Below are 12,265 nucleotides of genomic sequence, written 5' to 3'. Positions count from 1 at the left end.
TAATGAGGGAGGGATGTAGCAATCTTTACAAAGCCTCTCACTAAAATGTGTTTTAATAAGGCTCATGATACAGGAAACAGATACACCTTTTTTTTTCCCCTAGATTCTTGATTATTTCACTCAGCAATTTTAGATTTTGAGTTTATGTGAATCACTCTCCAGGTTTGGAAGATACATACTAGTCACTCTCTGAACGCCATCTTGTTGCATTGCTTTTTTAAAAAGTTTGATTAATGTCATTTGGGTGCTCATGTTCAAATGCTTCCTTCAAGTGTCCTAGATAACAAATGGCTGCTCTGTTCTGCCAGTTTACAAAGTGAAAGAAGTCAGCGCCAGACAATTTAGCTTTTGACTGTTCCTCCCCACAAATAATTGATCCACCCTCTGCTACTTCTCATTGGTAAATTACTGCTGTCTGCTTTCACTATACAGTTTGAAAATTGCTGTTCTCCTTCCTGGAGGCTCTCCCCCAAGGTCGTAGAAGAGAACCAAAATGTCTGATGTCCAGGCATCTGGATAACTATCCCTTCCCCCCAGCACACATGAATCATGAGATCTCACTTCTTCAAAGAGAGACAGTCATTTGCTGACAATGTGTTATTTCAATTAACAGGTAAAGCCAGTCAACTACTTAGGTCTAAAAGACACTCACACACACGCGCGCGCACGCACACACACGCGCACACACACGCGCGCACACACACACACACGCACGCACACGCGCGCGCGCGCTCTTCTGTTTTGCTGATTAAAAGGTTTGGAAACAGAAGGCTGAGATTTTTCAGATTACATATGTATTCTATCCACTTACCAGGAACAGCCTGATCTTTACTACATTTTGACACTCTTTTAGTCTATATTTAAAGAATCTTCTGTTATACAGAGAGTAGGAAAAAATAGTCTCCCTTTTCTCATTTTATGGAGGAAAGTTGACACTGAAGGAGATCCCGGGACTCAGTTGACGGAAAAAGCAGCAGCAATGATCTCTTAACTTGCCCACTTTCAGTGAAGATGGTGAAAGAAAGAAGTGCAAGACATCAAGCTGTGGGGTGTGCTTGTCTGCAATTTCAAGCTTTTATTGAGAAGGGAAGGATATTGCAAAGCCGTTCGACACTGCCCTTTTAAAATACTAGTGGAGTTCCTTTAAACACACACACTTGACATCAAAAGAAATAAGAGTTAAAGAGAAGACATTCTATTACTTAATGAAGTGACTAAAAACAGTTATTTTCTCCACCCTTCAATACTTTAAGATTAGGTTCCATTCTCCTCAGTGCCTAAGTCAAGGTTTAATTAGAAGTACAGCCAGGACCCAATTTACACACAGTCTCCATGGAGTTAGAAATCAATTGTCCTACTTTAACGAAAAAGCCTAAAGCGTAGCTTTGGATGAAAATCAATAGATATAGGCCGAGTTATGTTTCTTAGATGCAAGGGTCTCCGCATCAAAAGAGTAGGAGAAGGGATGGAGATTGAGAAGAAAGTGAAGAAACTGTTGTCCCTCTTTCCTGAGTTTAAGGCCAGCTGAAGAAAACTGAAGATTCTGATTCAATCAACAGACATATCATATGCATTCTTGGTAACAGGCATCACATTGGATCCTGGAAATACTGAATGGTCATTAAGGGTGTTGGCCTGTATCCCAATCCTACTTCTAATACTCTGGTCTCAGATGGTGTCACTATACTTCAAAATGCAAAACCTACCTACAAACTCCCATTTGCCTCGACCTGTCTCTTTAGTTCTCCAATCAGCTAACCCTAATTAAGTGTAGGAAATAAACAAACAAAAAATTGAAATAGTTCACACAAATGTGTGAATGTGTGATGGTCCTTGAAACTTCCTCCAAGCATTTATGTCTCTAAAAAGATATTTGTCAAGCTAAATGAATTTCCAGCTACTAAATTTAGGCAGTAAATTAAATTAAAGAAATAGAAAAGCAAAAAAGAAGGAGACTAACATTACCACATATGATATTTTGTTTAATCATCAGAAAAAGCACTATTATCTTCATTTTGCCAGTGAGTAAATTGAGGCACAGAAAGGTTAATTAAGTTGCCCAATTTCACACGGTAAACTGGTAAGTTGCAAAGCTAGGATCCTGACAAACATCTGTCTACACTTAAAAAAAATTTCTGGGGCCATCACTTGAATGTCCTTTATTATGGACATTTGTGCAGCGCTTAACACACACTAACACTTCTGCATACATTATCTCATCCGTTCTCAATATCCCTATAAAGTACTTTATAATTAGGAAACCACAGCTCAGAAAGGTTAACATCATCGTGTCCAAGGTTACACAGCAATGAGGTCTGCCTGGCTCTGAAGCACACTTGCATTCCATCTTTCAAGGCTAACAGTAAATGCCTACAGAAGGATTCAGACAAATAACTCAATTCCCTGAGGCTCGTCTCCTGGGTTCCCCCAGAGGCTAGACAAATCAACATACTTCTACAGAGCCTAATAACCCAAGAGTGACTTAGCCACTGGAGAAAACTGTGGGTCATTATTTTTTTAAAAGAGCAATGGACTTTACTGAATGCCAACTGCTATTGTTGGTCCTGTCGTAGAAAGATCAATGGGCACTAAAAGGGAGTCCCCTCGCTGAAGGAGGTCATGGTCAAGTGGACAGACAAGACAGGTAAACAGATAATAATAACAGGAGATAAGTACTATGGCAGAGGTATGATCAGAGACCTACTAGGGTCCACAAGAGGTACCCTCCAGCCAGCATTGGCTCCTCAATGAAGACAGGCCCAGAACTTGGTCCATTTCTCATCCACACTTTTTCTTCCATTTATCTTTCCCTTTTTGATTCTAGTCTCTCCAACATCCACCCCACTCCCTCCATTCGCTTCTTTATAAATCTTATAGAAACTGGTGATACCACTTTGGCAGCATTAAGTTTTATATCAGTAGAATATAAGCACCACAAAAGCAGAAATTTTTGTCTGGTTTATTCATTGCTATGTCCTCTGGTGCCTAGAACAGTACCCGGCACATACGTAGATGCTCAACAAATACATGTGTTGGAAGAAAAATCTGATACTCGATTAAGAATTCTTAAAATTTTTACTGTAAAAAGAACAATGAGCTTAATAAATTAAAAATAAAAAAGACCTCCCTTCCCCTGCCCTGAATAGCACAGATTTCTCCTGCTACGTTTACACACTCATTCCTCCATCGTTCCATTTTCCCACAATTAGTAGCTTCCACTGTGATGCCCTGTTGTCCTAGACTGTGAACTTCTGTGCCCATTCCTGGTGTAGAAAAGGCCTCGTTGGTGTAAATGCCATCAGTGACAGCCAGCAGCCTCTGATGTACTGTGTTCTGTGTAGATTGGGATTTGGAATTCTAACAGCGGGCTTAACATGACAGACGGCAACAAAGACAAGTCCAACAATATCACTGATTCACTGGCCAACCGAACACTCATTGTCACCACCATTCTGGTAAGTCAACTGCATGAAATTCAGGGCATCTCATTCAGACTCTACCCTGGACTTTGAAGAATTCCCCAGCTGTGTTTTTCATACCAGCAATTCTGTCTGCAAATGTTTATTTCTAACTGGGACACTAAAAGCATCCATTTGTGTGTACTTATACTAAGATTGCATTACAGACTTCCAACATTTTTCTGGAGATGCTCTACCTCCAATCCATTCTCAGCTCTGCTCTACCCTCTCTCTATCCCCACCCAGCTGTTCTCCCTTGCTCTCTGGCTTCTGGTTGGTTTCCACCAAGGAGACTCTGGCAAGAGACCAGGGAAGTGGCAGGAGAGAGCTAAGGGAATTTCTTCCCCCATTCCCTCCCAACTGCCACCCATGGTTTTGTCAGAACCTCTGTCCTTCTACAACCATAACTCCTGCCCTGTCAATGCTGCTTCCAGGGTCCAGCTGCACTAGGCTCCAGGGGCATTCTTTCCTCTCTCCTTGCCTCAGCCCTGGGTGGCCCTGATGGTCCCTGGGTATCTGCACTCCAGCACCCATCTCACCCCTACTCCCTTGGCTCTCTTTGCTCTGCCTACAACTCTGTCAGTAGCTCCTTTATTAACTGTTCTTCAAAAGTTCTACCTCCTGTTGGAACCCTGACTACAGACCCATCCAGCCACTATACACCTGCCAGTCATTATTCTCTCCCTTTTCCTCTCCCAAGGCAGTTGGGCAGGAGGAGCCCTCTCTGAAATGTGCACTTGCACATATCTCTGCCTTATTTAATTCAGCCTATGATGTTAGGCCAGTTTTTTTCTTTTGAAATAGTTAACTTGTGCGAATTGTTCATCCAAAATAAAAACTGTTTTGTTCTTCTGGTTACTACTTTCTCTGCAACTGTCTTATGGAAATATAGAGTTCTTTTTATTGTATTTGCATGACTCAACTATCAGTTTATTTGAAGATAAACATAAAGGACATGTCAGCATATTAACTAGTATAATTTTATAAAACAAAATGAACTTTCATTTAGTGAAATGAGAATTAATAAAGTGATGGATGCATGGTAGTAAGAAAATGTCCATTATTCATAGAATAAGAGATTCATCATGTACCTATATAAGCAAAGAATTACCAGATGTGATATCTGAGGGAATTTCAGATAAGAAAATGAGACCAATGATGGAAGAAAATATAGAAATGACCTTTGAAATAGAATATCCTAAAGGAAACCAACCAAAATATACAGATACTAAGTGAATAGAGAAATGGAGATGAAATTTAGATGAGAAAATGAGAATATTCGATAGACAGGAAGTTTGAAGAATGAGAGGATATATTTGGTGATTTAGATTTATCTTTTGTGAGTAGGTAAGCCTCTTAGTTAAAAGCCAGGAGGGAAACTTGGGCATGGGCAGAGCTGAGGGCCAGGCACCTGGGCCCCAAGTGCCTTCTGAGGCTTTCCCTCTGAAGAACCAGAATTTAAATGTAACTTTGTCTCTGTCACACCATTCACTCACAGCCCAGCCTGCAGCATTAGAGGAAAACCCTACCATCCGAAGAGGCAGGAGGGGAAAAAATAACACACGAGGTGTTCTGTATTTGTAGAGGGCGTCGGGAGGACAAGTTTAGTAAAGGCAGGAAGATGAGTGACTGACTTTAGTACTCTCAACCCTTAAAAATCACCTTCAAAGATTTTATATCTTCAGGATGCTGATGGAGTAAATTCTTCTTTTCATTATAACAGGGTTTTCATATTTGGCTTGTTTCATTTAGGAAGAGCCCTATGTGATGTACAGGAAATCTGATAAGCCCCTACATGGAAATGACAGATTTGAAGGATATTGCCTGGATTTGTTGAAAGAATTGTCAAATATCCTGGGTTTCATTTATGATGTTCAACTCGTTCCTGATGGCAAATATGGAGCCCAGAATGACAAAGGAGAGTGGAATGGGATGGTTAAAGAACTCATAGATCACGTAAGCAAAAACACATCTTTTGTCTGAAAAAATGCATACTGAGAGGACATAAAAGAAAAGAGAAAAAATGATTGTGTCAGTATTAGAAGAAATGCTTCCTTTTTTGAATCATAAAGATTATTTTTAAGGAAAGTAGAAAACAACCTAGAAATGAAGTTTGCTTACTTAGAAGGGAAAGTAAGGATAAAAATTGATGATAAAAATGTATGGGTCCATCCTTCACACTGAAGAATAAATCTGAGTGATTCTTAAAGTAGATAAAAAATTCTAAAGTTTCAGCTCAAAGCAAAATCTCATTTTGTCAACTAATATTATGACCAAGTTGCTCATTTCTTCCTTTTCTCACACGCCCTTTTTAAAGACATTCTCCTGCATGTTTTCCTCCATTTCGTTCCAGAATGACATGTACAAGTCTGTTTGTGTGTGTTGGGGGAGGTGTATTTCACACCTTCTGTTCTCTCTTTTCTGATAAATACTATTTCATAAACATAACTATGTAAATTGACTGTTTTTGTATTAAAGCCAATCATCACTGAAGCTTTTTGCATGGGAAGCATTTGGAGTTGAAAATAGGGAAAAGGAGTATCCAGGAAAAGTTCATTTGCAAAGAAGCTAGACAGCTCAGCTGACAATTTCAAACTTGCTTTTGCAGAAAGCTGACCTGGCAGTGGCTCCTCTGACCATCACCTACGTGCGGGAGAAAGTCATTGACTTCTCCAAACCCTTCATGACGCTGGGCATCAGCATCCTCTACCGGAAGCCCAATGGTACCAATCCAGGTGTCTTCTCCTTCCTCAACCCCCTGTCTCCAGATATTTGGATGTATGTGCTCTTAGCCTGCCTGGGAGTCAGTTGTGTCCTCTTTGTGATCGCAAGGTAAGTTCAAAGACCGCTGACTTCACAACAACAGGATCAGTCCCAGATTTACCTATATGTTCTAGAGGTAGACAAAAATTAAGAACTTTAAAGTATACTTTTAGTTCTGCCTAGAGTTCTATTCCCTCAAAGTCTCCATGTAAAAGCCATTCTGTAAATGAATGTCTGTTTAATTATTTATAAAGACACTTTTTAAAGAAAGGTAAGAAGATAATTTTTACATTAGTTTACTTTTATCAGTATTTTGAAAACATGAAATGGTTATTTATTCATATTCCTTGAGCTATACTACAACAAAAGCAATGGATCAACTAATAAATCTAAAATGTTTCAGTAAGAATAGTAAAATGTTGTCAAGATATTTGACCCTTGGAATATTTGGATCAGCAGAACATAAAAAAAAGTTAACTAGTAATTATTGTAGCAAATATGAGAGTAATTCAAAAAGTTCATGGAAAAATAGAATTAAAAGAAAATACTAATCTGTCCATGAACCTTTTTAAGACCCCTTGTAAGAAACACAGGAACAAAAAGATTGTGAAATCCTAAGGTATAAAAATATATATTTTGAAAATTCTATGAAATTTATTTTTAAAACATTAGTGAGTTGAGAGAATTATAGAGATAACCCTGAAAGGAAAGATTACTTATGTTTCGAGTTTGGAGGCATGAAATCTTTATGCTATCATTAAGACAACTCAGTTTAGGTTTTATATTTTGATAATTAACTCTATATTTAACCATTCTGCTCTACATAATTCTTCAAAGGATTTTTATACCTTTCAATAGATCATATTTTCTAAATACTTTTGATGCTGAATTTGAAACAGCTGTTTTATCTTTCTGTTGGATTAACAATTTGATATCCCTAGATAAGCCATGTAAAAAAAAAATAGCTTTTCTACATCCTCTACTTGTTTTCAATCTTTTTCACCTTTCAACAAAACTCAGTGAACTTTGTTCCTAATCAATTTTTGTTTTCCCTCCAGGAATTTCTAAGAGAAATATTTCTTCATGCTAGCTCTTTGTCATTGTCTACTCTCTGGTTTTGATTAATGCCAGGTAATTCTTTCCCTGGTGTGATTATAAATAAAGCTTGGAAAAATAATCCAGGCTAGAAAGGTCTCAAAGATCCACAAAGCAGACATAGTCAAACTGAATATATGTGCACTCTCACAGGTGGTATTTATACTTTCAACATGAAATGAATGTTTCAAAGTTCTTTACACCTTGTAAAGTGTACTAATACCAAATCTCAGATTTTATACTTTTAAATAGTGACCAGAGCTCTCTTTTCTATGCCTTACCTCATAAAATAAAATATTACAGTATGTATAAAGATATTATCCTTTGATACTTTAATGCTCTAAATCAGTGGTTCTCAACTGGGAGAGATTTTGTCCCCCAGGAGACATTTGGCAATGTCTAGAAACATATTTTTGGTTGTCACACTGCAGGTGGGAGTGCTGTTGGTATCAAGTGGATAGAGTCCAAGGGTGCTGCTAAACATCCTACAGTGTTCAGGACAGCCGTCCCACAGTAAAGAATTATCCACTTCAAAATGTCAATAGCACCAAGGTTGAGATGCCCCAAACAATTAAAGAAAAGAATGCCTTGGATATCAAATTTTTAAAAAATAAATTTTTCACTTTTGGAAGTGTATTTCTCATTACTGGCTCCTAAATGAGGTTAATATTGCCCTCCAACAGTCGTTTAATAAATAACTACCCTAAGGCGAAGTATTCTCTAACGATTAATAAGCAATCTCTTGTTGACTGGCTGTTGCATTCCTATTCCTGAGAACCCACACCTCTTGGGTGATTAGGGCTATCAGAGCTTTCCAATCAGCAGAGGGAAACAGTAAAGAAAATTTTTATATTCCCCTATCCATGGCAGTGATGTTGATGAGTAGACCTGGCAAGATAATGTTGATGAGCAAGTACATTATTTATTATAGGGACTTGACCAAAGCCAGTGGGGAAAAAAACATGTCAACAGCATTTGGAAGTTCTCACAAGCACACAGGCTGAAATTTTACACTTGACCCCAACTGTGCCCTTAAATTACCTTATTTTTGTCAGCAGAATAGGTCAGAATAGCATAACATTCAGTAGTTTTCCCCTTCTTATTTTGTCTATTCCTCCAGAATCTCATGGTGACCCAGACCTCTATATTTTCTGACTTCACGTATTCTATTTCTATAAAGATAACAGCACTCCCCACCCCCATCAATGCAATCCACTCAATCAATATTCTTGCCCACTGACAACACCATGTGTAAAACAGCCCTTCCTTATTTAGCTCATTCCCTTTGTCTTCCCCTTCCACTGACTTTCTCTTGCTCCAGGTCTTGGAAAAGTACAAATTTGCAAACAGCATGGTGGTGAAGTGTAGAAAATATAAAAATGTAGAATTTAACTTCCTGCAGTGCACAGGTACACTGTCATGGAGACTGTACTCACATCTACATGCATCTTCTCTACACCTTTGAATCCATCCCAGCTTCTACTTCATTAAGCCACTAAATACACTTCCAAGGTGATTCACAAAAACAAAATCTTGGCTGAATAGGTGTGCTGATTCACCTTTATTTCCCACCATCATAGTTTGAGACCATGAACTCAGTCACTCTGCACCAATAAGCTCAGATGTAAAATGATTTTCAGTTACCATCTTAGTTGCATTCCAAGTTAGTGAAGTAGAAATGAAAAACAGTTAATCTCACAATCATCTTTCGCTCAAGAGAGGCTTTTGAATTTATGTTGTGAAGTACATTCTCTTACATTCTTTTGAAGAATAAAGCTCATTGCTGCACTTAATCTAATGCCCTCACTAGATAGATGCTTAAAAATCATTTGCTGAACTGAATTGAATTTCTAAAGTTGTAGACATCATTGGGAAAAACTTTTAAAAAGCATAACAATATAAAAATTTCAGTTACTGTGATTTGTAACAAGTGTGCATATAAGTGTTTTGTTTTGTGGCTGACATTTTTTTTTCTACTTTTTGAAAAATGTTTAACCCTAAGGAATTAATTATGTCCATCATGAACACAAAATTTAAATAGATGAAATATCCAAATACAGTATCTGCTTATATTTTATGATTTATGTTTGTCTTCTAAAAAATTAACATTTTTTAAGTTAGAAGTTGGGAAAAAATCAAGGAAACATTTGAAAGTATATTCTAAGATTATAATACAAGTTCAAATAGAGATTTCTGTTTTGAAAGATGAATGGATTTCCCTCTCACCAGTATAACCCAATGTCCATCTCAGCCATAAAAAATAGTCCCTTAATTAGAGAACTTCAGTATGAGGGTTGTTTTATATCTTCCTTTCAAGTATAAGTGTGGCATATATAAACATAAACCAAAAATAAACCTTCACATTTCAACATAAGACTACTCTTTTATATGCAAGTTTTGACACAGATTCTAAGCACACTCATCCTTTCTCTGTCATTTTACTAAAGATCAGTATTGGTTTTTTGAGAGTCATTTGGGAATAGCAGCTTTAGATTATCATTGGTGCAGGCCATACAATAATACTTCCCCCAGACTTCCTGACACTGACTATCTTTAAACAGGCATTAGGAATTTCAAGCTGAAATATATACATGTGGGCAACAGTTAGGCCTATTGCCTTATATAAAGCCAGTGTCTATTTTTTGTTTTGGGGTGCACAGGCTTCAACCAAGCCCCCCTCCTTCCTACTCCTCCCACCATATTTCCTTCCCCTTCCCCTCTTCCCGTTCCCCCCAACTGCTCCACAACATCTTAGAATGTAAAAAAATAATATTAATAAATTAATTATTCTTTTTAAAAAAGCCAGTGTCTTACAGCACAACATCATGTCATTATTTAATATGTCTCAGTCCACATGCTCCCCAAGCCACTTAGAATCCCAGAGAGAAAGAACCTAAAATATCTCTGCAGAGCAGGCAGAATCACATTGCTGTTCAGATGGTTTTACTTTTTGCCACGGAAAATTAAATTAATTGCTCACTTATAAGTGCAAAATATGAACTGCTGAAACAAGAGCTAGTTAAATGCAGCATTCCAAAGAAGGAAGTGGTGAGCTTATCGATCAGAGCATATTTGGAAGAGAAATGCCAGAATATCAGGGGGCTTGACAGTTGCCAGGTTTTATGGTCTATTTGAAAAACCCCTTCTCTTGAATGCATAAGCCTCCCAATTAATTGCAATTACTATTTTTAAACTATTGTGCAAGTAACACTGATATTGTTAAAGTAACAGCATCTTTACTCTGCATACTGTTTCAATTAGTAGGTTCATTAATATTGCTATTCATTTCTTCAGCTCAGCAAACTACTATGATTATAAGAGTGTATAAATTCAAGCCTTAATTATATTGTTGAAACAGTAATTAAAATATATTGGCATGGCATTGTCAATTAAATCTATATTCATAAGCTTCACAGGAACCTGTATGGTGCACCCAGCAGCTGTGGAAAAGCCACAGTAATGAGTTGGATATGACTATGGTGGGATAAATTATGGGGCTGTTTTCTCAGTCCCCCTAAGACTTGATGAGAAGACACTGTACACTTTCCAGAATGTGTCCGGGGGTTTAGAGAATGGTTTTTCTTTAAGAGGAACTGTCCAGCTCAGTTCCTTGTGTGTGATTCACACTGTGCTGGGCTTTAATGTATTCACCTTATGCCCAGTTCTCCCTGATATGTCAGCAACGTGCTATTGTTTACTGCTGAAACCTTATGGCTAGAGAGCATTCCATATGTTCTCATCAGCTTTACGGTTTTTTCACATTATTCTGACACTCCTGCTAATATTAAAAGGACCCAATGGCAAATGGCAAAGCTTCCAGTGCTATGAATGACTGCCTTTTAAATCATTTCCAGATCACTTTGCTGAGCATCCGCTAATATCTTTTTGGAAAAATAAGCATCCCTTGGCACAGTAGTCCTAAAAAATACCCACAGAGTGGAGACCTCCTCTGGGCCACATCGGTCAGACAGATGCCTAGAAAATAGAGAAAGAGAACTAAAACATATTCAGTTCCATGGGTTTTTATTTTAAGCACACCTCCAGGAATATCTGGATTCCCTCCTCTTAACAAATAAGGAAATTGAGGCCAGAGAGTTTGAGCGAATTGTTTCAGGTCGACTTCCTACGTTACTAGTTGTTTTTCCAGAAAACTTGACCATCTGTGGCTCACCACCTTGCAAGCAGAGCTATGATCATGCTCTAGAAAACACACTTCTCATTTAACTAGGGCTAGTGACTAAGTGACCAAAGGCCATAGTTCCAAAAACAAATCAAGAAGACATTATGCACTTAAATTTCTCCAGCGAGGCAGGTATGGAGTTAATACTAACGTACTAACTCCTGAGTCATGATATTTCCAAACTTAAGCTTTGTCTCTTCATTTAAGGATTTTGATTTTTTTCCATATGCTAGCCTTAAAATATTTAAATATACCCCAAATCTAGCTCTTCTTTTTGTTCACTAATTTTTTTCAGCCTTGCAGCCCCTTTGATGCCTTATGAAATCACTAGGCCACTTAGGCTCCTTCTAGGCATCTGTCCATAGAAACTCCTTAAAAGCAAATCACCCCTCTTTCTTGTGTCTCCCACATGACCTAGCAACACAGTGTCTTGATGTGCAGTCGTTATGCAACAGTGTGTGTGGTCATCACTACTGGGTGGGCTAAATACTTGGGATGCATGAACTTTTCTTTGTAGTCAATCTAGTTGATTATAAAAATGGAAATGAATGAAAATTCAGAAGAATTCAGTAGACATAGATCTGAGGAGTACAATTGCAGCTGACCAAAGGGCTACACCTAGTAAGAAGTCTGGTAAATACTGACACCTTAAGGCTCTTTTGCACTTTGCCCGCCAAAGCTATAAGTTTATGAATATGGCCTTGACTCTTCTGCTTTGATATTTCTTTCATTAATTGCTGGCTTTTCTGTATTGCTCAGCTGGTTTTGC

At 38.0% G+C, this 12,265-nt stretch overlaps 1 protein-coding gene across 9 annotated transcripts in view; it reads left to right on the top strand.

The window, feature by feature from the left end:
- Positions 1–12,265, top strand: part of GRIK1 (glutamate ionotropic receptor kainate type subunit 1) — a 394,762-nt gene that overhangs the window by 344,476 nt on the left and 38,021 nt on the right. For 8 of the 9 annotated variants that reach the window (XM_063090144.1, XM_063090129.1, XM_063090117.1 and 5 more), the window contains 3 exons: positions 3,342–3,455; positions 5,211–5,414; positions 6,067–6,290. In XM_063090144.1, coding sequence (XP_062946214.1) covers positions 3,342–3,455; positions 5,211–5,414; positions 6,067–6,290 — 542 coding nt within the window. The remainder of the gene's footprint in view (positions 1–3,341; positions 3,456–5,210; positions 5,415–6,066; positions 6,291–12,265) is intronic. The other variant, XM_063090140.1, reaches the window with a different exon arrangement.

Source organism: Cynocephalus volans, chromosome 1 (assembly GCF_027409185.1).
Source record: "Cynocephalus volans isolate mCynVol1 chromosome 1, mCynVol1.pri, whole genome shotgun sequence".
Taxonomy (NCBI): Eukaryota; Metazoa; Chordata; class Mammalia; order Dermoptera; family Cynocephalidae; genus Cynocephalus; species Cynocephalus volans.
Note: the sequence above shows the minus strand (reverse complement) of the source record. Positions and strands in the feature narration are given on the sequence as shown.